This window comes from Neodiprion virginianus, chromosome 3, assembly GCF_021901495.1.
Source record: "Neodiprion virginianus isolate iyNeoVirg1 chromosome 3, iyNeoVirg1.1, whole genome shotgun sequence".
Taxonomy (NCBI): domain Eukaryota; kingdom Metazoa; phylum Arthropoda; class Insecta; order Hymenoptera; family Diprionidae; genus Neodiprion; species Neodiprion virginianus.
Window position 1 is genome coordinate 38,763,103 of NC_060879.1, and position 26,486 is coordinate 38,789,588.

Consider the following 26,486-nt stretch of genomic DNA (forward strand, 5'->3'; position numbering starts at 1 on the left):
AAGCGATTTCAGGTATATTAGGTCGAATTTTAGTGTATAACACCTAGGTTGATGAAACTGCTCAGATAAGCGGTAGCCGATGACACGCTCATGAATGAATTAGGTGATTTACCGCCTCTGATAGAGCGATCCGATTATACGTGAGGACTCATTGATAATCGGTACCAACAACAGCGGTAATCACCGTATGGATGCGAAGCTTGTTTTAACGAAGGAAGGGTGTGTAATAACGATGACCACTAAGCTAAAAATAATCGATGCATCGATTAATCGAACACGACTCGATTGAATTGGCAAAAATGAATCAATTAATAGATTGTTTCATATTATTTTGAAACGGTGAATTTAAAAGTAAGGTTTGGTAAATTTCAGTATGTAATCTTAATAGCGGAAAAGTTTTTTTACGATTTATAGTTTCATTAAAAATATTTTTCAGTTTCACGTATAAATTTACCGTATCAAATAGGTACTCAGTAAGACGATGATACTGATCGATATTTTAATCACACGAATCGTTCACGTGAGTAAAAAACAAAAACTGATTTTGAGTAAAAATAATCGATTCGGTCGATGAATCGATTTTGAAAAATAATCGATTCTACTCGATTAATCGGGGGAAAACGAGCGATTTTATCGAAAATCGATCATTTTTGGTCGTTCTTAAGTGAGCAAGTCCCGTATTTTTCTGTAGTTGTAGAACTTCGAATTTGACCGAGTTATACTTCAGCGACTGACAATCACTGAAACGGCTTCCGCATCGGTTATGCGGACATGAACGTGTATCTACACGTGTACACGTGGGACTAATTGGCAGCTGAAGGATACGTTATTACGAAAGATCTGGTGGGGCTACCGGGAGTAGCTGGTTGCGCTTTGATATCGCACTGGTGTTACCACTTGCGTAACAGCGATGCAGCGAGCGTGGAATTGGAGAAATGGAATCGCGAGATAGCGCCGCAGTTGTATTGCAGATTCTTCCTTTTTAAAGCGGTGTAACGCGAACTGCACGGCTTTTACTCGCGTTTTTCATATTATATATCGCCGTTGATCACGCGCAGGTGTTAATATTGGTAGGTAAACATATACGCTGCAGTTAATGCGGTAGGTCGTATAAATGCCGCCTGTCGAGATATCTCCATCTTGCAAATTATGCCGCCTTCTAGTACCCGTTGCGCAATCATTACGTACAGTATCCGTACATCGATCATACATTTCTTACGGATTCTTTTACGATCTGATTGGTCAGTGGCTGGGCTCACAGTAACGTACGTGGAAATCTACGCTGTGTTTATTCTTAGATTGCATTTTTCGCGTTGAGGTGACAGGAAATGATTCGACTCACTGGACGATTATACCTACATAGAGATAAACGTTCGACGGCTTTTTGCTAGCGAGATAATCTCATCAACGACGCACTAGAATGGCTTCAACGTCGCGATCTTGCAGAAACGAATGAGCTTATAGCTTGCAGTCAAGCCGGAAGTCACTGAACTAAGCTGGTAAATTGTTGAAATCCGTCTATCGCTGCCTTGATTTTTTCATTTCCGAATGAAACTCAGTGCTTATTTTATTCGTAAGGTGTATGAATAAGCTGTTTTCGTATCAAGGGCGTAAAGTGTTATGCCCGTGATGCGAACAATATTTTTCGTTTTAAGTACGCGTAAGACGGGATTTAAAGATCCGGGCACCAGCGTAAAATCCCGTTTTCGGCCGACTATGACGAAAAATCTCTAGTGTTGGTTCGTCGTTTCGTAATCGTGTATAAGTTAGATTTCGTGAAAATTTAAAGAGTGTAGCGATTGCGGAGATAGGAGAAGCAAATCATTCCCATTGTTGCGAGTCCGTATAGAAAGTTGTAGCAACGTAGTATCGTAATTATACACGTTGGTTGCTCGGTCTGCTTTCGCTCTTCCGTTGTGAAATGAAACTTCTTCTTCTTCATCTTATTCATCTTCTGCTCGACAATGCGAATGTTTGTGGATATAAGCAAGTACTAACAGAGAGGATCGCGGTTTTTTCTCTCAACATTTTGGATCTCGCTGTCTATGCGAGATTTTCTATAAGATAAAAATGTGTTTAATCGTCGGAACAAACCAAAAGAAAATTGTACGAGTGCGGTAAAAGTGAGTCTTATTTTACGGAGATTCACGCACATTATGCGTTGCCAAATCTAATATAATACGGATAATATAGCGATGCTTTCGAATGATCATAATGTTTCTATTTATTTTATTTAAACAATGATTAAATGAAACATGTGAATTCGAATTATTCTTCCATTTCCGAATACCGGGGACGCATGTTTGCGTTCAGCAATTCTTTGACCTTTGCAATATTTCTTTCAATATTATCTTTTACAATTTTTGTTATGTTACCGTCAACTTTCGGCAGTAGTTTACCCTTCCTTATTGACATTTCGATTTTTTGAGCCAATTCGACGTCTCGGTCACCAGAGATAAAATTCGTTACCTGACAATCCACCTCGCCACCCAATCTCCCGGTTCTTCCGCACCTGTGAAACGAAAACAAAAATACAACGAGAATCAATGTTTCATCGGTAGAATCGGCGTTTTTGTCAGATCGACCAGCAGCGAATAAACCGATGACTCTTAAAACATTAAATTACAAATTTTCTACTTTCAAGTCATTTCGAAATCTCGAAATTTTATTTATAGAATTTCTCATCGTTCAATTAACGCTCACCTGTGAATGTAATCGGCCGTGTGAAGGGGAAAGTCGAAATTAACGACGTGCTTAACCGTCGTGGTGTCGAGTCCCCTGGAACAAGCATCAGTCGTAACGAGAACAGTGGTGTGACCCCTTTGAAATTCAGCAAATCTATCTAACCGTACTCTCGCTGGTAAGGTGCCGTGAGTGTAGGAGCAGTTCACACTCATTTCGCTCAAGAACAGGTATAACCATTCGCAAGACTTTACGGTGTTGCAAAAAATCAGTGTTTGACGTTTCTTCTCCGAATTTTTTTTCGCAATTTTCAACACTTCGCTTGAACGCGACGAGTGGCTAACTCTAATGAACTTTTGCCGTACTTGGGGCAAAATCCGGTGCAGTTTATCCGTCGTCAGACGAACAAGGGAATTGGTCTGTAAAGCAAGTGGTCTTATTTTAAATTTTTCCCATGAGTTTTGATAGTAAAAAACAGATCAGACGATATTCTTACGTCAACGATTGCCTCCAATGTCGCAGGTATCTCTGTCGGCATCGTTGCTGACACCAGGGTCAATTGGGCGGTACTTGGTAATTCACTTGAAGTTCCCATACCAGGTGAGTCGAACTGTAAATGTCAAGTGTTCTGAGTTACATAATTAATAGATGTGAAAAGGGCATGCCATTTCGATTGAACTGAAGATTACACATGGTGAAACTTACAGTGATTTTCTTCAAATAGTGACGAAGTTTTTCCGTGAAGCTATCATCGAGCAAGGTGTCAGCCTCGTCGAGTACCATGTGCCGTATGGATGAGGTCTTCTGTATAGACGTAGTTGTGAATTTACTAATAATTCCAAGAGATCCGATCAACAGATCGACTTCATCCACTACAGGATTAAGCATTTTCTTTTTCGTGTGTCCACCGATTAATACCTGTATCTTGATATCCGTATCGGCAGACATTTTCTTTGCAACTATCTGCAAGAGTTAACAACTGAATCAGTGCAGTTTTGTCAAATTTGTATTTCAGCTATTAAACACATGCTTCTCAGCCAATAACTTTTCGTATGAATATGAAATTTGAAGAGAATGAAATAGATAAATCTCTTGAAACTCAACACACCCCAATCTGTTGCGCTAAGTCTCTTGACGGTACTATGATCACTCCTAATGGCTCGTTCACGCTGCGAATTGCCAGCTTTTTCCAATGGGTTATTTGTTGGAGCATAGGAAGCAGGTAGGCCAGCGTTTTGCCACATCCTGTTTCTGCAGCTATGACGCAATTCTTTCTGGACAGCAAAATAGGGATGGCCTTATTCTGAATTTCCGAGGGATTATCGATATAATTTGTTCTTAGATTCTCGATCAGCTGTTTGTTCAAGCCCAACTCCTCAAATGATGCTAACTCCGTATTGTCAAGTGCGGGCTCAGGCTGCTTTGGAAACATAATTAATGCATTGGTATACATTTTTGAATAATACGCAAGACATCTGTTTTTTCATTTAATTACTTTGCATTTTTTACAAAGGATATTCATCGCTGTTGTATGTACGTACAATATAATCTGGATAAACGACAAAATAGTCACCAACGGATTTGTTATGGCGCCATCCCTTGGATGCCAGTGGTATTGGTTTAAATTTCTCGTAAGTTCGACCGGCAGTATAATTGAGAGATTCGTTCTTACACTTTATTACTATAGGTGGTCGTCGCTTTGGTTGGATTTTTTCTGAAAATGGAATTTCCAGCGCGACCGCCGGACTCTGAAACAATTCATGAACATTTACGGATAGATAATGACCGCTCGGAGGCCCCGTGTAGAATAAGATTTATTGATGTGTTAATAGAACAGGTTAGATTAGGTTAGGTTTGACTTACCGCATGTTTTCTGATGATATAAGTGAACGAATTTATCGTGTGATTCAGCGACCCGCGGCATGAGTTGTGAAGTAAACAGAACATTTCAAGTCCTGGTTAAGTTAGATTCTTTTCAATGTGTTGCATCTCTTCGTCATTTCATCATATAACCTATTTTTTTAACCAATGTAGACATTCGATTCTCGATGTGCACGAAATCTCCGTACCATCTTTCAACCAACTCTGAAACCTCTGAAGTCCGACCAAAGTCGACATGTGACTCTTGAATTGGATGATTGGTGGCAGCACTGTCTGATGTTACAAAAGGCGTTACATCATACATACCTATATTCCATGACTAGAAAAGTCACGTTCGAAATCTGAGAAACGTGATCGAGCTACGATAGGTGCTACGACTGTGCTCCGTCGGTAAAAAATATACGTCGACCGCTAAACGACACTCGGACAAGATCGTCTAATGGTAACCGTTGACTAAAGTGATATCTTCACATTTTGTTTGCACGAGCAATTCGCTTGAAATAATTTTATTTTTCAGACAAGTCTTTTTTTTAAATACAAAATCGCTTTCAGAAATGAATATGAATCATTAAATAATTGTACCTAGTAAAATATTGTTATCGGTACATCGAGTCTTCTTGCAATTATTGGCTAATAGACGAATATGATATCTTCATAGGACAAAACACGCTTGATTTCAATTACGCACGAATGTTTGAAATTGAGTTGAATATCGACATTTTTTTGTAATTTCAATTTATCACGTATACAAAGCGATAACTAGGTAATTATTGGTCTATGTATTTACTTATTACGTTGCATTTTTGGGTAAAGACCGATTTAGTAACAATTGCTCACATGGATCCACGGCCACCGAATGACAAGTTTATACAATTATTACATTTTCACTGTTCAAATAATTATGAAAATGTTGTCAATAAAGGGCAGTTCAAACTTGATTGGATTAATTTAATTCATGTAATGATGTATATACGTATATTTATCGTACATGAATGTGACTGATGTACAATTATACATATAAAATAACTTATTACAACAAATAATATAGGATTTCAAAAATATATCTGTACATGCCACTGATTATACATATAAGAGCATGAGAACACCGTGCAGTCGTATTAATACGAGCAATGCTGTAGTATTACACGCGAGTATATTAATATGAGATTAGTTAGCCAACAATTTTTTCGACAACCTTTCTTCGTCGTAAAGGGAAAACAATAAATAGAAAAATATATAAGGAAATACAAGGGGAGGAAAAATAATCGATGTACAATATATATATATATTTATATTTATCGTATATGCTATCTTTTCTTACGATTATTGCACAGACAATGCTGATTATTGCTTATTATTTAAAGATTGATCATTGATTGACACATCGAGACACTTATGTATTAGTACGAAATAAGTAATTGCAGTTTACATGATCTCCGGATATACAAAACGAGGGGATGCCACCGCTCGCGTATCTGGTATAATACATAACAGGAGCACGAAAATATGTATACGTTTCATCGTCATCCTCCACCGTCATACTGGTCAATAAATTTCATTTACCCTTACCTAATATGTAGATATAACATACGTATATGTATATGTATATAGAGGGACCACGTGATATCACGCCAATGCAGGTACTAGAGAGGGAGCTCTGAACACTTTGGCTCTGGGCCCGCAGAATTATTTCACCAAATATTACACGCTCGATTTACTGAGCCCGATGATCCCACATGCAGCTGCATATCCTACAATCCCCAGGCGACGACTAGATACAAGATTATTATGATTGACAGTAAACGGCTTACAGTCGGATTTCGAACAGATGCAACTGTTTGTACATTGGCCCCCAAAATATTATGCCCAAAACGGCAATCTTTCCCGTTTCTTCAACCACGCTGTGTATTTTTAAAGGAAGGATTTATTACATATGGATATTTTAGTCAAGGAACAATTGATAATACGACGAATACAAAACTATTGTAGGTATCTATGACAAACTATTTCAGGGCAACGAGGTTGTAGCAGAGAAATTTCGATTTTTTGCTTTGCTTGCAAGTTCACCATATAACTAATATACACGACAGCTTGGTCACTTCAAAAACGATTTAATATTCTTTCGGTAAATTGATTCTACTATGTGTTGAACGCAGAAATTTTTATATCAGGTTCATGTTCAGTGACCCCAAGGATATAAACCGTGAAAATGACTCTGCTGCAAGTCGCTTCCGGATAGCGAAGGAATCGATTAATAAATTGCATTCGCATCTTCTATTGTTCATATACATAGTCGAAACAAATCTACCGCAAGGTGCAAGAATTTATCTATTTTACCGTTGTCCTTTCTACACTTCCGTAAACTCAACACACCGTCTAACATGCGTCTAGCTTTATTTTTCCGTGCCATTAGACACCGTTATCTCACCTTTCCCATATTCACCTAGATAAAAAGTTCCCGCCGTCCGAGGTTCTGCGGGAACAGGATGTCTCGACGAACGCCACTCATACAGGTGTACACCAACCGTTTCCTTCACTCATTAATTACTCGTTAGATACATATATTTCTGCGGGACCTAATTGGCACACGACTATAAGGAACACACAGATTAGGATCTAGGTGGATCCCTCGTTACCGTTTGTCTCGGCCACCCGCCGTTGACCTTCGACCTCGGAGGATCCGGGAGGATGGAGAACGACCTCCTGTAAAGCTTTCGCGATTACTTTAGGGCTGTGATGATCCGGGGTGGAGTGGCGTGAGAGAAACCCGGAACCGTTTCCACCGACAGGAGATTCGGTATTCGAGTCACTGACCGGGTCACTGGACACGATCAAGGGTACGGTCAGACCCGATTCCGGCCTGATACCGGACCCCTCAATTTCCGGACTTACATCATCGTTCCGGTGGCAGTCTCCCGGTGATTGCTCGCCGAAGAGCATCCTCAAGTCGCTGCCCAGCCAGCTGTTTGGACTTGCGTCAGAGACCGCTGGGATGGTCAACGGCAGGGTTTCCGGTGGTTTTCTCCCTCTCGCACTGTTGGCCAGCTCGCTGAGGGGGATCCCGACCTCGGACGTCGCCCAGACGTCGCAGTTTGGACTGAGCGAAACACCCCGTGGAATCTGGGTCGGCTTAGGGCTGGTGGCCGCGACTTCCATGGACCGCCATCGTTGCGGTTGGTCAGGGCTAAGGGTGGAAATGGTGCCGAGGCTATTAGCCGGGACAATGCGATGCGGGAACCGAGGGGAGCCTCGGATTTTTTCCCGCGAAGACGACTGGCTCGCGCTGGAATCTGCGGAATTTGAGCTTTGGTCAGTGCGTCTGCCGCCTCTCGCCTCTTCGCGGCAAATCCGACGATGCACTTACGTGGCGGAAGCGTGAAGTTCACCCTTGGCTCGCTGCACTCCTTCCGCTGGAGGCCCAGGCTTAATCTTCGGTCTTCCTCGCTGGTTATGCTGATTATAGGACCGGAACCGCACCGAGGATGCGGTGGTCGAGTTCCTTGGGTGTCCACCTGACAAGTTGACGCGGCCTTCGTACCCGGAACCAAACCAGCGATGTACCCCATGTGGACACGCAACGCCGAGGCAACCCCTGAACCGCGTTAATAAGTGTCGTTAGGTAATCACCTTCTCGAGCAATTTAACCCTTTTCGGTAAGCTCGTGGGCTTACAGTGATATAGGGTGGGTTTTATGGGAGGTTAAATCGTTGCTTTGGATGCTTGGGGCTGACTAATTACGAACCTCATCTTGAAATTATCGCGACGCTCAAAACGGCGGAGTGCTGAATGGTTTGGATTTCACCGTTTCGAAAGTTTGCAATCGTTGCAATTATAGTGGTTCTGGATTCATAGCTCAATATTTCACAGTCTTACATCCGATACGTAACGAGTGTTGGTAACTCTAGCGAAAATCGCGCGGGTTCTCGTATTCGCTGTTTTTGAATTCCCGATTTTAGCCTCAAATACGAAAACAACAATCTGCGATCATCATGGACTACAAATCACCGAAATTTTGTCAAATGTACGGCCAAGGTCCGTTCGCGATGGTTTAAATAAGACGCAGCTTGTGCACCGAGACAGTTTGTATATTGTACCCAAATACCCAGCTGCAATAGTTAAACCTGCATGATACCGGTAACAACTTACTTTAGGTCGTGTTCATAATCGTTTGCCTAAGTGTTATGCATGCGAAGTCTTATAGCCTCCTATTAAATAAATATGCAGGGTAACCCGGGTATATACGAGGATAGTTAATGTAATCGTCGAAAACTCTGATATTATACTGGGTTAAACCGGTTCTTGAAGCTGTCTAATATCCTTGTAATGAGTCCAGAAATTTAACTCGAGTGAAACTGCAACGAAGTAGTTATGCGCGCAATAATTTCTATGTCATACGAGAGAGAATAATATGAGAAGAGTAACTGTAAAACAAAAATATATATATATAAAAAAAAAACGTAAAACATGTCGTGTACAATTATTCCAAATAAGCAAAGGATCGAGCCCTCCGTATTATCTTTTTAATCAATACTTCTCAATCACTAATAAGAGTAAAATGCATCGACTGTATAACTGATAGCGAAAAAGAAACGGAGTCTTGCACCACAAAAGCGTCGGTCTCAGGGGACGGCAGGCTTTCATAGTGCAGAAACTGAGCTACTGCCGACCTTTAGCCATGCATAAAACAAGGAAAATCCTCATCTAAATCCTTCTCCTTACCAATATTTCCGACATAATGCTCATATTCTCCCGGCTTACCACTCCATATGTATAATGGCTGGAAGTTTGCAGCGACTCGGGAGTCCTGACTAGGCTCACCGCATATAAACTCTGTCCCATTTCACGTACGTATGCAGTCTCTTTGTCTCCGTCGACTCCGTCGGTTTGTAAACAAGAATCACTCGGCAGTATTGCAGAAATGTGAAGCATCTAAAGAGCCGCTGATTGGTAAGCGTGAAATTTATACCCATACAGCTACTTCGTGGCGACGTTTGAAAGGTCATGTGTCGTGTGTACGTAAGCCAAACATGCAAGTTCCTATTGCATTTCCTATTGGCATTTCGGAATCGACATCGCTGACCTAGTTCAGGGCTTACCGTACTTAACGTGGGAACGAACACTTGAGATGAAACCACTGTGAAAGCGATTTGAGTCATTTCAAGTCCTGTCGAGTCATTTGAATTGGGGTATCGAGTCAATGTCCGGACCATGGTTTGGGATGGGAACATGTTAAGGAGTCGTTCCCAAATAGTTTCTTACCGGTGAAGGAGGCGGTGGATGTTTTTCGGCTGTTGGGTCGACTGCCGAAGAGGCTGAAGAGTCTGTTGAAGACGCCCAGCCGGTTTGGTCCTTCCGTTTCTCTGCGCTGATGGAGCTTGTAGATGTCGGCGAGACTCCTCCGAGGGCCGTCCTCGAGATCCGGCTGACTGCTAAAGGCTACGGTTCCGCGGCGCATGCCTACGTTCACGGAGGAGGACGGGTACAATGTCGCGTTTTTTGGGAGAGGACTCACTTCTCGACGAGTGGTGAGAATTGGAGGACGGGGCACGGTTATTCGACAACGACTGATGGTCGTGAGACAGGCGAATCTTGCCTGGTGCAAACGGTATCATCGTCTATGGGTCGGCTCGGAGGCGTGCATTGACTCTATTATACACGCGGATCATTGATTCTCGGAGAATTTTACGATTATGGCTATTTACATCTCAAACGGAAACTATACAGAGCTACGAATATGCATATCAGGGTGGTTTTTGTTTAGCTTTCTTTTCGTTTCTTTCTCACGTACCTTTGGAAAAGTTAGATTTCAGCCTGAAGCAAAGCCTCGCGAAACCGAAACTCGATAGCAAAATTCGAAAAGATGAGTCATCCGGTTTCGAGTTTTTCAAAGAATCCAACCGAAATGACTCAAAAAGTATATAAGTTGGGAGGCTGTAATTGGTTTCATTTTGTAGATAAACAAATTTTCTTCAAAAGTGGTGCCAACCACTATTCACCTAAAAGTTCATCTTGCTTAAGCATAATAAGCTTCTTCATTCATTCATTCAATCCACTCAACTTTGAACGTTCGTGTCGAATATAAGATGAGCATTTAGGTGTATAGTAGTCCTGACCTTTTTTATAGAAAATTTTATTATATACAAAACGAAAGAAAAAAGAACTTCTCAACTTGTATAGTTTTCGAGATATTTGCGTTAGAGTGTTTGAAAAAATCGAGCCGAATGAGTCACCTTTTAGAATTTTGCTACCGAGTTCCGGTTTCAGGAGGCTTCGTTTGTGGCTCGAAACTAACTTTTCGAAGGGTGAGTAAAAAAAGAAAAGTTAAAAAACAAACCACCCTACTACATATGTATTTCTCTTCAGATTAATATATGTACACGGGTTATCTGTCTTGTCTTACAAAGAGAGGTGGATTCGAGAAAGATAGCGAGAAGAAGAGAGAAATAGTGAATGAGAGGTAGAGAACAGGGTGAAAAGTTCTCGAAATTTATATACTAACGGCAACGGAGGTGGGTGACTGACGAGACTATTCATACGTTATTTATTCGTTTCTATAGGTGGTAGAAAACGAGAACGATATTGATAACAAACTATAAATAAATAATATGCACAAACACATGCAGTAATACGAAAATGTTCACCTTTTAGAGGTACCTGAACGGTGGAAACGACAGGGAGAATATAATTATTATCACGATAGAGGCTTTGAGAGGGTCCGTCATATATACGCGTTCGCAAAGGTACGTTTGAATAAAATTTCAGACTTGAACATCGCTGCAATTACGTGTGAGGGTGTCCTTTTTCATTTTCCCGTATATCCCTGGCTATTCCTACCAATTTGACAAACTCTGGGGAAATATCCACGGGCTTTCAGTCCCGTAGGAATATAAACCTGGACAAATAGATCGTTGACACAGTGTCCAAATATTTTGTGAAAGTGTAACGTTTCGCATGGAAATTCGCAGTCGGAGATAAGAGAAAATTCTTCGTACAATATTTCGTCACATCAATGCTATGAGAATGCTTGTATCGGTTCTGCACTTTTCTCAAACCTGCGAATACTGCACGGAGGGAAAAGGACATCCCACCGCTGACACCAAAATTTATAGAACGTTTCGTCGAGGCGGAAATTTATGAAAGGAACGACGAAATCTTGTCCGGTTCACTTGAACCTTTCCAAGCTTTGAGTATCGCATGGAATAGTGACTGTGCTTTTATCGTACAAGCGCGCGTTAGGCACTCGTTCATTCGGAACGGCTAAACGATCCGAATCCAAGGAAAATGAAAATGCAACTTCAAACGAAGGGGGTGCGAGAAAGTGGCGCCCCGTTTTCGTCCTTGGTAGGCACATATGACGGACCTTTTTCAAGTACGTAACCACGAACGACGCGTGAATCTCTTACCGGACGGGTCGGCTGAAGGCCAACTTGCCCGCGGAATTACGGGTGGCAGAACACTCAGGAGGAGAAGGGGAAGTCCGCCCCCTATGCTCGGGTTTCTCTGAGGGATCGAGGCGTTTGAAGAAGCCTGGGAGGGACCCGGAGGTTCCTCGCCGAGCTGCTTTTCCAATCTCGCAAGCTCCAGTTCCAGTTGAGCCATCTCTTTGCGATACACTCGGTTTTGTACCTCGACTCGATACTGCAGCTCTCTGTGGAAAAATAGCGCGTACTTATTTCTCAGACTCGCTGGGTGGTTGGATTTTATTCCTTAGAGGAAATGTAAATCAACCCTTGAACTTCCATTCCCGCCTTCGACTGCGGGACGTTCATACAGGGATGAAATCGCACCTTCTGTCGTCCGTGACGAATCGCCTTGTGTTACACTCGATCTTCAGTCCCAAGCTCTGCACGACCGGATCCGCTCTTTCTCCGGCTAATATGTTCGCCAATTGAGGCAGAAAGAGGAGCGCCAGGGTTGAAGTCGTTGAGGCCAGAATTAAAGCCGTGATCGTGACAAAGGCCAGGGTTGCTCGGTCGGACATCAGATTGGCCAAAACCACTACGATCACGGAGGTAATAACCACAGAATAAACGCTCATCCCGATGTACTGAGAGTCGTTCAGTGCAGGAATTTTCACGTGTCTGAAAAGTTCGTTCGAAAGCTGTTGAAATACTTGCGTTTCGTTGCCGCACCATTCTGACAGAGTATCGAAATTGATCGTTTTCGAAAGAAGTTCAGTTTCGCTGATACTTCACACGTATTTTGGACAGTTCTAGAAGTGATTCTTCAATTGTTACTGAATTTCGCTGGTTGCAATCGAGTTCCAGCGGAGAGTTCCGTCAATGTTTCTCAACGGCTAAGCTGCACCCTTCATTGTGGATACCTTCTCTACAATTTACAGAATCTATGCATACCAATATCGATGGAACGAACTGTTGTTACAACGTCCCAAACGAATTTACAACATTTTTTCCTTACGGTTTATATCGGATCAATCGTTTCTAGCAGTCTAAATATTGTCTAAAAAAAATGTTGTGACTTCGAAAAGCAGCATTACGTATTCTTTGAAGCGAAGAACACATCTTTGGCAATTGAGCTTCGAGAATCGTTTACAAAGGGTCCGTTTTCGACACGTCATGAATAAGAAATGGTTTCGAACAGAGAAAGCAGCGAGAAACAATTGACCCCGAGTATTCTTACGAGTCTTCTCATCGATGGTGAGAGTAGAAGTGGAGAGGATAAAGACCCGTGCATCATCTACCATAACGGCACTGAAATACAGTGTACAGAGAATGTATGACAATTAAGGGTTGCACAGCATGCCGTTCATTGTCTTCCCGAACAAAGCGAAGCGTCTTGCGTCGAGAGGATCAGTTTGTCCAACTCGTTACAAAACTTCTGTCAGTATGCGGCTGTAACCATGAGGCACATTGTCTGGGTTGTTTGGAATACTGAATTTACAGACCTCGTTTCCCATGCCATGTAAACGCCGACGACAAGCAGAAGTCCCTTGTAAGCGTAGAGGGCTCCAAGCCAGCCGTTGGTGTGCTGGGACCGGCAGACTTCCACCTGGGTAAGATGGCCCGGAGTTAATTGGTGATCATTAGGGATAATTGTTTGGAGAAACCTGCGAGGAAGGCTTCCTTCGCCTCGACGATCCTGCCTCTCCTACCTGGGGCTGATAGACGACACCTCGATCCTGCGAGCTGATGTCCAGGGTGAGATTTCGCAAGTGTCGCTGCATCGGGTCCAAGGTCACCCACAAGGTAACGACCAGTCCGTCAATCAGCAGCAGAACGAAGATCAGGCTTATCAGCTGCGTGTCTTGTAAAAGCTGGAAAATCGCGTGTTTTGCGACATCAGACACGATGGGTCGCAACAAGTTGGTCAACTTTACGGAGTATAATTACCATCTACAAAGGTATAAAGAAACTCGAGAGGCTCGTCGGCAAAAATTGATAACCCGATCGGAGGACAGGAACAAAATTGATGCTTCTTTGAGGGGAAATAATTAAGTCTTCCAACCACATTTGCGGAATTCATTGCTTCGGAGATGAAAACATCTTTATGAATAACATTGTTATTCAGCGGATAAGAGGGTGAAATTTTGTAGGGTCGATCCTCTCGAATTTCCGTAACGGTTCGACCGGTGTGTACAATACGATTTAACTTGGTTTACCTTATTCTTAACAACGCCACTTCTGCTCCTCGTGAATATCCTGTGAACCCTGTAAGTCTTGGTGAACATCGAGCCAAAAGCGAGCGAAAATCCAGCTGACAATAGGTAGACCCTGGCCTGGATAAATACACCTAGATATACATGTATGTATATTTCTTTGTGAAAGCTGGATTATTGTTCGGCAACCGTTGCCGATTTTTTGTTATACCTACACGAGTGTAATGACGTACCGTGTGGGTTACGATTTCAAACGCAGTATCATCTGGTGATTAGAATATTCAATAGGATCTAACTCATTGGCCAATTTTCATTTCTTTCCAATTAGACAATACATGTATGCAACATACGTAGAAAACAATGAAAGGTAATTACTGTTATAACACGTAGTATGAAAATGAAATGAATAAAACTAAATCCTGGTTCTTAATTGGCTTTTACCGACGTTTTGCAAAAATCCAGAGGCTATGGAAATATTCATGCAAATATTCAACTGCGTTTCAGTTTGAAGCGATAAAAAACTGATTGTTATTTTATTATCTTATCGACCTAACCTTTGTACCCCCTGCAGACTCTCCCGATAATGAATCTGCGCAGTCTTTTGAACGGTACTCATCTTCTGCCAAAACAGTTATTCAAACAATTCCTAACTTGTAAAAACTTGTGAAATCTATAATTAAACCGTAAAACGAGATTGAAGTTGGAACCGAATAATTAGGAAATAAAATACTGTATTTTAATTGACGTTTCACTCTGTATTACGGTTGACTCAATTCCCGAAAATCCTAAGGTTGCAACATCGTTATGATTTTTCCTAAACATTAATCGTCATTACAATACTAAGCGTTCACTTTCGGCTTAGTGTATCGGTTTAAAAAATATTTAGTAAACATAGACTTACGGTGCAGACTATCGGAAAGTATGCGTCACTGTCAGATAGGGTAGCATCGTCGAGTCCCAAGAGAATCACAGCTCCGTAGACGAGGGCGCAACCAACGGCAGCGATGTTATTCAGTTTCGGACTTGACAGTTTTATACTTCTGTTTCCACATAACGAGTCGCGTTTTATTTCATGAATTATCATTACACGTCGACAATAAAATGAACTCTTTCAGTCACGCAACACTGTTTTTTTTTTTTTTTTTTGTCACGGAAGTGTAATTATACGTTTTCTATGTAATTCTCGACGCTGAATGCAAATTTGATGTAAAAAATTTAATAAAACTAAGAACAACCCATAAAATGGCATGGAAACCAGGTGAATTATCAACATTGTTTCAGACAGTGTTCTTGAATGAGATTTATATGAATACTAGCAACCCATCCCGGCTTCGCACGGGCATATAATAATATTAAGTAATAATATAAATGTTATTTTTCTAGAAACTCACTGTAAACATTGTGTATTTTCTTTTATTATATTATATATTTATTATATTATATTATATGCGAAGCCGGGATGGGTTGCTAGTTATGCTGTTAAAATGTAGCTTATATGACACGTTCGTAGATTTACCATAGCAGCGCCATCTATTGATTACTTACTCAACCCAGTCGAAAGGTATCGACATCTGTTAGAATCATTCGGAGTTAACAGATAATTGTGACTGTCAAATAATAACAGACAAATAATTAGCAATATATTATAATTGCGACTATAATTTGAGATTTAAACTATCCTATCTCTCAAGTTGGATCGAACTGCACATGGTGTGCGTATTTTATTGTAATCGGTTAAGTGGTTTAGGAGTCCATTGAGGACAAACATCGTGACACGAGATTTATATAAATTAAGATTTATTTTGAGACAGTGCGATTTTAGGCCGAGAATAGGTGCAACAATCAAAACTATTTACATGCACCCCTGAGGAGGGTAAAGACTACCCCTATGGATTGAATTTTGTAAATCCAATGGCCATTCTGAGATCTCTGTTCGTCAACCAATGAATTCCAAGCGTTTTTAGTATACGTTTGTTACAAAACATCTCCGCTATCGAATGACGTTGACGAAAATACATTTTTTTTTTTTGCATGTGTCTATTAATAAAAACTGACAGTGACTGAAAGGGTTGAAGAAAAAGAAAACAAGAACCGGACAATAAAGGTTGCCCGAAATTCTAATTCCGTAAAACAGAAAGATTCGAAGTACAAAGAGGCAAAAAATGATTCGCATATATATTGCACGTTTTCAAGCAATTCTATACGCTTATATTCTTAGTTTGGATCGTAATTTCGCTCAACCTTATTCAGCGCGTATAAAACTGCAAGGCTGCAAGTTTCTAGCTTACTTGTGCTTCCGGAAGTGGAGGTTGAAGGCGAGGAAGGCCAGGGCCAGGGTGGCACCGACGCTGGCGAGGCAAGCGACGGCGAGGAAAACTCCTGGGGCGACGGTAACTACCCTCAGTCTGAAATTGTGCCGAGATAAGGGGAATAATTATTTATATAGTCGATTCCGCACGCGGAGCTCAACAATTGGAATAAGTGTCAATTAAAAACTACTTCTTTTTTTCTTTTTTCATTGTAATCTGTATTATATTCAATGGTGTTTTTTTTTTTTTTTCATTTTGTTTCGTTGCTTTTGCTTTTGTATTCGTTTTGCTTCTTTCTCCGCCCATTCTTCCTTCCGTCATTAATCTCTCGACTCGACTACGTTCGCGTATCTTTCCCATTTTTCATATTCATTCTCCCTTCGTACCGGCAGACTCGGCGAGCTGCTGGCGGATGTTCACCTGGCCACTGCGGAGTTGCACAACCTGCGCAAGTCATCGTCAAACTTCCGTTCGTCGGTGTGTAGATGGCTATTCTTCTCAAGGTGTGGCCTGGAAATTTTTCGTAAAATAAATCGTGAAATCAATGTCGAATCAAATTCAAAGTACGTCGATCAATTATCGTTATAGTTATCATCAGCAATACATGAACCGTTAATATTTAGCGCGTTGATTGGCTCGGGGCTGTGAAAATCGTCGACGATGAGAATATTTTTTAATTATTCAGCTCAGTGGAAGATGAAATTATTATCCATTTTCGCTTCATTTTTATTCGCGTATATCGAATCGGACGCGCAATATTTTCTCTTATATACGCAGTAAATTCGGTCCGTTATTAATCGAGGCACTGTAAAGGTTTGCCCGAAAAAAATTACCCCTCTGATTCTTAATCTAATTAGCGTTTAAATATATAATATAGACGTATATTTTCCACTTCCTCACCGCATTTAGCAATACGACCGGCAATTTAGCGATACCTTGGCATATTTTTTAGGACAAGGAATGGAAAATAAAAGACTGGAAATACGTGACCCCTAAAAACAGGCGAATCGAACAATGCTACATTTCGATCTTACGGAGTCTGCAGCACAAGCGCATACTTAAGTGTGTATTGTTTTTTACCCTCTTCTCATTTCTTTACATCCATTTTTTACGAACAGTGAACAACGCACGACGAGCTTCAACTTCTCTAGTGCGGCTGCTATTCGATCAAACGAATGTTTACGGCATGGTTAAGAGGGAAGTTTTGGGATGGAGCTAGCAATAAATGCGTGAAGTGGACCTACGCGTTAGTCTGAATAACCGTAAATTAATCTGTGCGTACCTACAATAACTTCGGTATAAATGATGGCTGTGTGAAAGGAAAAAGTGTAATGGAATTAGAAACAAACGTTTGGGTATCGATGCTTCGTTGCGAACCGTTTAAAAATGGTTTAATGTCTACTAGATTTATTCGATTTTACTCGATTGTTCAAAATTTGGTTCATCTGTTCAAAATCCTATTAGCAGTAGATTCACTGAAATGCTTCCTTTTCACCATGTTGACATTGTTGAAAATTTAATTTCAAGACATTGCATCGATATTGATTACGACCACGAAATGTCAATATCGAATTGACTAGTGAATAAAATGAGCTAATGTAGAGTGAAATCGAACGAAGCTACTAGACTTTTAACCATTTTGAAGCGATTTGAATCGAAGAATCGGTATCTAGGCTTTTATTTGCGATTCCAGCGTTTTTATTATTGTATTTATGAAAGTTTTTAGTAGCTCAGGAATGAAATACTTTTGATAAGCAATCAATGTACGACTATCGCATTACGAAATTAATAAAAACTATCAATTTCAATTCGACCGACCGACAATCTTAAATCTGGGAGCTAATTCGTTCAAGCAGATAACGCGACAATACAACAGGTGAATATCACATCTAGATGACTTGAATAAGTTTTCCTGATCCAACGAGTGGAAGCATAAATCTCCAAGAAGCATGAATGTTTCATAAAGAACTTATAAAGATAGATATAGTGTATATATTCCCGATTATTTAGAAGATCTTCAATTATTGGATGTTATAATCCTTGGACCATAAGATAATTAGTGATAGATTGATTAGCGTTATAAATTATACAGCATTCTACGTGTTTGGCTGATTCACCCCTTTAACGATGCTTTCGCTTATCACTGCACTCCGCTATATGTTTTCTCCCCCATCGCGAGATGATTTACGTTTAAATCCGCGTTACAGCGTTGAGCGTAAAACCGTCGAGGACCACAAAATTTTCCTCAACAAACTTCGATAATTTTGGTGATACTCGTACGACAGATAGCAGGTGACAAGCTATTGCCTAGCATTTTTCCTCGTTTCAACTTACATACCTTTACCCACTGAAGGGCAGAGAATTTTCAAGAAACGGAAAGTTAAGTTCCAAGTGTTAGGAGGGTTGGAAAAAACATAAAGAAGATTGGATACCGATGTTTGGCAGAGTGAGAACAACGAATTGTTCGACAAGGCGTGAATCCTGCTGATTGGATCGACTGAGACTTGCGGTTTCAAGATTCCTCTCCGTGCGTACCCGCATCAATTAATTTTATCAAAGAGTTTGGCAAAGGACGGTTTGCTGTATCTATTCTACCATAAAATGATGCAAACGAGATAGAGAGTGAGTGAGTTACCGATAAAGATAGAGAGAGATAAAGAAAGAGAGGGACAGAGAGAGAAATTAATCTAAACACAAACACGACGCGTTTCTGTGCTCATGGATGAAGTTTAATTAACCACATCCCCGCATGAATTGGGTTCGCTGTCATTAGAGAATATCATAAAGCGCTGAATTTACCCGCCTGTAATCATCGGCCTTGTCCCGAGATATTCGGAGGGTGTTTTATTTGTCTTTTTTATTTCGGTTCGTTAGGCATAATTTCCCAAGTTGCAAAAATATACGATATTTCGTAACGATCAGTGGCCGGCCGTTTTTTGTATACAAAAGAAACTGAAGACGGATGGTGAGAAAAAAGACTCGCAGGGTTATCCTTTGAAATAAATTGACCGTTTTAATTTAACCACCGCTTTAGCTGCTACATATCCCGCCATAATTTGGTCGGTCTACTCACAATTAGTCTCTTATCTTCTCCTCGGAGAGGCTTCCTCCAAATTTTCACATAGCCGACGGTTATATTCTAAGCCGCTTACGCGAGACTCCTTTCAATTCACGATACAGTGATCCTTTCATTACTTGCACATATTCTCGTAATCCGCGGACCATCGTGGGGATAGTTTTTTAATTATCCGTGCCCTTTTTCTCAGAGCTGAAAACTTGTTCATTTTTTCTTAATCTTAAGCCATGTTCGACTAGACACTTATTTTCAAGGACTGTGTGAATTATTCAGAATGACAAAATTCGATCTCGACTTGAAGGTGCGAAACGGATTTTCAGCGCGAGTCTGTGTTACAGGTTTCGATCGTACGGGGCTGTAGACATACAAAGGACTTTCGTAATGTGTTTTACTTTCGCTCGTCTGAGAAGCTTCGTCAACTTTTCCAAGTACGCAAGGACGGTCGTCGGGCAGCAGAAAAGGTAATTCGAAAGTTGGATCGCTTTTAGTAAACGAGAGGACGGTCGTTTGTTCTTCTAGATCCCTGATCAGGATTTAAGATATTGATCGTTGACTGTTTAACTTCCGAACTCCTCCACCGTGGGGCAAACTTTCGTTGAATGATTGGGAATGTCGTCGTCGAGATAGAAGTTTCTCCCAAAAACCACGCCATCTTCTTCATAAATAAAAATTGATAGTTACCCAACTAACAAGTGGCTTCAGACTGGCAATGAGCCAGCTCTCCAAATTCCCGTTCACACACTGCAGATTCCAAGTTTATAGTGAAAGAAAAGCATAATATCCAATTCGAATTTCGAACTACAAATTCAGATTTGTGATTAATGCTTCCAATGCCTTTGGATACCATATTACGTGAAAATGTGACGATTTGAAAAAATTTTTAACAACCATAACGGATCCACCATTAACAAATTCATCGCATACGTGTATAGACACACACACGTCCATCTAAAAACGATTAAAGATGATTCTCTGTACTTCAAAACGTGGAGATCTAGCGAAAAACCAACTTTTCATTTTCAGGTTGATCACAATAACTGCCTTTTTTTTCTCTGAGAACGGAGAAACGGGAGACTTAATAAAAAGGGGGAAAAAAATCAAGAAAGTAAGAAGACGGACCGAAGATCAGAGAGAATTACCAATCAGAGTGTTAATATTCACCAAGGCATAAATGGGGTGAAATTTACCGTAAGAAGGGGAACAATTTCGTTCGACAACTCGATCAGGTTGATAATGATAAATGCGATAAAATGGGGTGAAATTCATCGGATTAACAATCACGAATGCAGCGAAGTCAAAAGACTCGGTAATCCGCAGCGTTCCATCTTACATCGAAGATGTTCCGTCAGAACGACGGTACAAAGTTTCCGGATTCTTTCGGTGGGTTGAAACGCGTAATAATACTGAATTCGTAACACATTTGGAAAGTGCAAAGAGATAAAGTGCGAATCCTGCTGATTGAAAAAAAAAAAAAAAAAACAATAAACTGCTCGTTTGAAATTTTGCAAAACGAATTGCGTATCAGCGATGACAACGTGACGTTTTGCGGGATGTATGTTCCCCCTCCTCCGCCGCTCCGACAAAATTTTCAGCGACAACTATCCCTGCCTGCGACGTTATTGCGTATGCAAGAAGAGTCCCAGATGGGGCAGCCCAAGAATTCCCAGCGACAGGCGGTGAATTTCGAAGTCTTTCCGAGGCCTATTTTCGACGGAGGCTTCGCCTCGACGGCCATAAATTCAGTCAATCCCTTCGCAAAATCTCGTAGGTACGTCAGGTGTCACTGTCGTAATTGCCCTGAGGAACTTTGCGTCCTTTCCTCCTCTCTTCCTCCCTCCGTCACTTTGGCTTAGGATTTTCTCTTTCGTTTTTCACGCCACCGTGAGGAGGAGACCAAAGTTAGTGTCTCGTGATGCCGGTATTAGTGCAACACGTTCAAGGGTCGGGAAGAATTCTGTTCACCGTATCTGATCAAACCCCTGCGGATAACCAGACGCGGGAATTATTCCCACTGAACGACGTCGATCAATCGAGGCGTTAACAATCCTCAGGTGCGATCTATTTTCCTTGAGCAAAACTTTGGGTCGAGCGAATGGACGATTATCATTAGATCGTTGATCCAGACGGATGATTTCGTCGCTCGACGTAATTTATTTTACGCTCGACGAGTTCAACCCTGAGTCTCAATATTGATCAAGATACTAGGTACACTTGTTTTCTTATTTTCGGTTTGAAATTATCGGCGTTCGTGTGACTTCGTAGCCGTGAAATATGGTCGATATCGTTATCGTGATTTTCAGCGCGAGTCTCGATGCTGTTGTACCCTGCTGTTCGGTTCTAATTAAACGTTTCAAAGGGAAGGTTGACACGTTGAGGAACTCAATTAACAACCATAGAACGAACGTGCTTGCAGGAAAGGTCAAAGGTATTCGCATATTGTTCTTCTGTTATAGCCAGACGATCATCGTCTCCATCCAAAGTTAGATTTCGTGAATACTTGACTGTAAATGATGGTGGGCGTATGATGGTAAATTATTTAACTTGCAGAAGGGTGAGAGAGGAGGGTGAGATTAAATTTTGGAGGAAAATTGGAAACCGTAGGTATATACAAGCGTATAATCAAAAGCTGAAGTGAAAAGAAGCTTCCCGTTATTGATGGCTTCCGAAATTTCGTTTCTGATTCTGCCGCCTGCCGACTAATTACAAAATAATAATACGGTAATCCAATTCCCACGTAACAATATTTGACGCGAAGTCAATCGAGTGTTTATTTCTGTAATCAACATCGGAATGCTCAAAATATCGGAGACAAAGTCTCTCCGGATGAGAACCAAAAGCCCGCAAATCATGATTTACGCGAAATCAAGAGTCATCGGCATCGTTTGCGTCGGTGAAAGTCACGGTTCTTGACTTTATTGGTATTAGTTGCACTAGAAGTGGGTTTCAGATCCGGTGTATCGAGAGGCCGGAAGTGCTTACGCGACGGTAGCGATTCTAAACGAATCGCAAAGCTCGAGGACACGGCATAAAAGATGTTTCTAAGTGTCCAAAGATGCGGTAGATGAAAGCGATACTCTCTGTTGGAATCCGCTTCATCAAGTTCGGAGAGCACAGCAATTTGCCTTAATTATATGGAGTACCGACGGAATAGATTGCTTCTCAAAAGTAGAAAGTTCTTATTGAGTTGTCGCCTCGTTCCTTCATTTAGAATTTAGTACAGATTAGCGTGAATTCTTCATGGAGAATAATTAAGCCGCTGTTCAAAGGTGTTAGATATTCATACGTCAAAACAAAGTTTCGTTGAGCATCTATATTATACAGGGTGTCTCGTCTCAATCAATCCACTCAAATATCTCTGGGAGTAAAAACTCTTCCGGAAAAAAGTTGTAAGGCGCGAAGTGGGAAAGAAGACGAGAGTGTCGGATTTTCCGCAAGTGGACCCGCCAAGGTCAAATAAAGGTCAACTTGGTTTATTTTAAATGCAACAGTATAGTTTTCTCGTCGGCATTTAAAAGGGCATCAAAAAGTACCGGCATTCTTACCACCTAAACATGTCTGGTAACGAGATACGAGCCGGTCCATTTACTTGTTTTTCAAGTTGTATCTTTAACTTTCTAAATTATGAAATTTTTCTAATTTATAATTCTAATTCTTCAGTTTAAATTTTTGTTAATTCGAAGTTTTCATATTTCGACTATTTTTAAAGGATGTTTATCCATTTTATCAGAATCTTCAAGGATGAAACTTTGTTCGCGAACCGTATTTACAATAGCAAATAATCCAGAAAATTGAAGATAAAAGTTATAATAAATATAACCTTTAAAAAAAAAAGGTAAAAAGGGTCACAGGGGGAGCGTTTACTTCGTCCCCTGTCAGATGCAGACCTTTGCGAATCCTGTATAACATGCGAAATTCATGAACCAAGTACTACAGGAATCTTCCATTTATAGTAACTTGACCGACTCGCATCTCATTATCAGTCATGTTTGTGTGGTCAGTACGGCTGTACTTTTTGGAGCAAAATTAAATGCCCTTTCAGATGCCGATCCGAAAAATATACTGTTCTATTAAAAAAAAAACAAAGTTGACATCCATAATTACGGAAAACTTGACACTCTTATTTTCTTTCCCTCTTCGAACCTTACAGCTTTTGTCTGAAACATTTTTCACTCACACTTTTTGTTTTCGAGGTATTTGACTGCATTGATTAAAACGAGACACCCTGTATAATAATTACATTTGAAATTTTTCGCCAGAATTTCTAAATCCGGTTTTCATTCGCTGTATATTTGCTAATTTTTATTTTGAATTTGTCACGTTTTACAGGTACACAACGTGCATGCACTATGTGACGAAATTAAACCGACCCACCCTCGGTTTACGATGCGTTTATTACCGTAATTTTGCCGTCGAGGATTTTAGTAGCACTTCGCACTTCCGACTACCGAGAATAATTTCTCCTGCAAGAATTATCGGTATTCGCGTTGTAAAATATTTAATGACGGTCATGTAAAACCTCTTTTCACTACATGCAGAAATTAACTTTTTTCTCATCTCTATTGAAGTACAGAAAAAAAAGTTGCGAAATTTTGTATTACATTCAATTACAGACATCGGCAGCACCCGTTGAGCACTTTTCGCAGACTGACAATGTGTTTGATGTGACTGAATTGCGGTAGAATTTTACCAATCGCATCGATGCTTACAAGCCACAGTTGCGAACTAGAAATTCATTACGCCGATTCCAAATCGCCGCGCAAGCACCAAGAACAGGGAAGAAAAGTTTGAGGTTCCGACTCTCGCCTTTTTGTGACGAATAATCAGCACGATTTCTAATCACTTTGTCAGATCTGTCGAGCCAAATTCTTTTCGTACAAAAGAGGTATCCGAAACTCTCCGTCGCTGATCTATTTATCAAATCGTCGGCGAGTTGGCGTCGTTCAAACGTCCCCAATGAGCAATTCTCGATGAGCTTAGTTGAGGGAAGTTGTACTCGTGCTATTGGAAGTTAGAATTAGTTGATCAAAGTCAAAACTCGAGTACGCAGCAACTAATGACATTCGGTCCAAGTTTCCCTCGATTTCGCTACCCTCAATACGATACGAGGATTGTGATGGCAACTGGAGGTTAGCTGCGATTTCACTGAAAATGAGCATGAGAAAATTCACTCGATGAAATCAAGTTGGGCGAGCGTTTGACGGTCTGAAAACGGGACTAATAATAAGGCAATCGATGTGTTCCAAGCCTAGGCGGCCTGAGTGTATATATCCGTTCACGGTCCTCCGAGAAGTCTTTGAAATTCGATAAGCCGAGGGACTCTTTGGTTTTTATCATGTCAAACGATAAATACGTCAGTGCTAAGCCGGCTCGCAGTTCACATCGCATTTTTTCCCGCCTCAGCCTTTTTTGTCTTGTATGAATAATAAAAAGAGAGAGAGAGAAAGAGAGCGGAATAAAAAAAAAAATCAAGCCTGGATCGTCAGATGCGTGGGGAGCGAGGGAAATTACGATATTCAGCGAAATGGATATTTAAGAGGGTTTCGCTTGCCAATTCCTTTGATCTAGTAACGACGGATTCTTTCCTGTCGTTTATTTTATTTCTAAATACTCATTTGACATTTGCAGGGATTTACCGTTATTGTTCTTCAATTTTCGATAATTTCACATCGGTGTTTGCTGTCTTCTTATCGGAAATACTATGGTTTTACTCGCCGAGTTAATTTGTGTTTATAAAAATAAATCATCGACTTATGTAATTTTGCACGTCGCTTTGCGAGTCTTCGTTACTTATTCCTCCGACTGTCTAATTTAAGATATAGTTTTTCGTTGAAACTGCGAGTTTTCCGTTACCTTGATAGGATTAAAGTTCACAAGCATGTGAAGCTTACCTCGTTTAAGCTGATTGGTCAGCATATTTTGTAATTAGTTCACCTCTGCAAGCCGCTCTACGTGAATAATTAATTTGAACTTATACAGCACCGGTTTGCTTGATAAAATTCCAAAATTTCACTATCAGAAATTTCCGATAATAATCACCGCGTTAATATGCATATAATCGAAAATTTCATGAAACGAAATTCACGTCTGCGATATTCTCCGAAATTGGGAATTGATTGACAACACAGTACTCGTTTAATTGAAGTTGCTCTGCAGGATTATTATTCGACAATATTTTGAAATCAGATTCAGTATTCGACAAGTATAGGAGGAATATATGTGCAGGGTTGTTTTTTCACTCTTGCTCAAAGGTGGGCAAGTCACTTGGGAATCGGCGCCCGCGGATTCAGATTCGATCGACTTTTTCTTCTGATAAATTTTTTTCCGTTTTATCAAACATTTGGTTCAAAGTTGAAAAGAGAGTGAAAATGCAAAATATCGCGCGTATACAAAAAGGAGCGCGGAAAATAACTGCAATTTATTCCGAATTCGTAACAGTTTAAATAATTGTCAGAGCCAGAATTCGCGGGCAGTAAGTAAATTTTCTTTTGTTTAATCAAGCAAATGTGAAGGACATCAAAAACACGACCCTTAATCTATCCTGTAATGTAACAAGGCCGACGTACGGTTGACAAGACCCGATGTTCGCGGTAAGGGATGTCGTTAATTTGTTTTCACAGTGAGGTATGAGGGTGCGCTAATTACTTGCATCCTCGATTCGAGCCTGGAGAAATTATTTCAACGATATAGAATTCACGGGGAAAACTAATTTAAATAGTTTTCTACGGTGTGTTAATGCGCAGTCGTGGACGGCCGAGGAATTACGGTCGTAGAAGTCAAGTTGCACCTCTCGGGATCTCGTTTGACCCATTAATTACAAACGTATTATGGAGAGAGGAGCTTTGACAGCGTTGTACGAATCTGCACAAGTTCTAAAAGAGAGCAAAACTGGCAGTGAATCGATTGCGATATTTGAAAGCTTTAC

The 26,486-nt window shown here is 40.7% G+C and overlaps 2 protein-coding genes and 2 long non-coding RNA genes across 9 annotated transcripts in view; 2 read left to right on the forward strand and 2 right to left on the reverse strand.

The window, feature by feature from the left end:
* The first annotated feature begins 942 nt into the window (after window positions 1-942).
* Window positions 943-2,935, forward strand: LOC124300129 (uncharacterized). Its single transcript, XR_006907155.1, has 2 exons — window positions 943-1,070; window positions 2,676-2,935. It is a non-coding gene; the product is annotated as an uncharacterized LOC124300129 (long non-coding RNA).
* Window positions 2,207-4,789, reverse strand: LOC124300126 (probable ATP-dependent RNA helicase DDX28). 3 transcript variants are annotated; one of them, XM_046753826.1, is made up of 8 exons: window positions 4,546-4,789; window positions 4,224-4,430; window positions 3,791-4,102; window positions 3,388-3,645; window positions 3,179-3,292; window positions 2,848-3,101; window positions 2,704-2,778; window positions 2,207-2,512 (listed from the first exon to the last, which is right to left on the reverse strand). In XM_046753826.1, exons 1-8 carry the CDS (start codon window positions 4,627-4,629, stop codon window positions 2,269-2,271), a joined length of 1,548 nt encoding a protein of 515 aa, XP_046609782.1. In that variant the 5' UTR covers window positions 4,630-4,789; the 3' UTR covers window positions 2,207-2,268. The 3 variants fall into 3 exon arrangements, with proteins under 3 accessions (XP_046609782.1, XP_046609780.1, XP_046609779.1); XM_046753824.1 differs by having other exon boundaries at window positions 2,704-3,101; window positions 3,791-4,099; window positions 4,546-4,788; XM_046753823.1 differs by having other exon boundaries at window positions 2,704-3,101; window positions 4,546-4,788.
* LOC124300127 (uncharacterized) lies at window positions 3,205-3,783 on the forward strand. Its single transcript, XR_006907153.1, has 2 exons — window positions 3,205-3,282; window positions 3,407-3,783. It is a non-coding gene; the product is annotated as an uncharacterized LOC124300127 (long non-coding RNA).
* Window positions 4,790-5,834: 1,045 nt separating the features above from the next.
* LOC124300124 (gamma-aminobutyric acid type B receptor subunit 2) overlaps window positions 5,835-26,486 on the reverse strand; it is a 103,459-nt gene continuing 82,807 nt past the window's right edge. For 2 of the 4 annotated variants that reach the window (XM_046753820.1, XM_046753819.1), the window contains exons 9-19: window positions 16,875-16,998; window positions 16,468-16,584; window positions 15,081-15,219; window positions 14,183-14,299; window positions 13,676-13,837; window positions 13,469-13,572; window positions 12,351-12,644; window positions 11,967-12,211; window positions 9,823-10,020; window positions 7,928-8,155; window positions 5,835-7,853 (exon numbers count right to left, since the gene is read on the reverse strand). In XM_046753820.1, coding sequence (XP_046609776.1) covers window positions 7,180-7,853; window positions 7,928-8,155; window positions 9,823-10,020; window positions 11,967-12,211; window positions 12,351-12,644; window positions 13,469-13,572; window positions 13,676-13,837; window positions 14,183-14,299; window positions 15,081-15,219; window positions 16,468-16,584; window positions 16,875-16,998 — 2,402 coding nt within the window. In that variant the 3' untranslated portion in view covers window positions 5,835-7,179. Of the gene's footprint in view, window positions 7,854-7,927; window positions 8,156-9,822; window positions 11,115-11,204; window positions 11,218-11,966; window positions 12,212-12,350; window positions 12,645-13,468; window positions 13,573-13,675; window positions 13,838-14,182; window positions 14,300-15,080; window positions 15,220-16,467; window positions 16,585-16,874; window positions 16,999-26,486 lie in introns of those variants that run through there. The other 2 variants (XM_046753821.1, XM_046753822.1) reach the window with 2 other exon arrangements.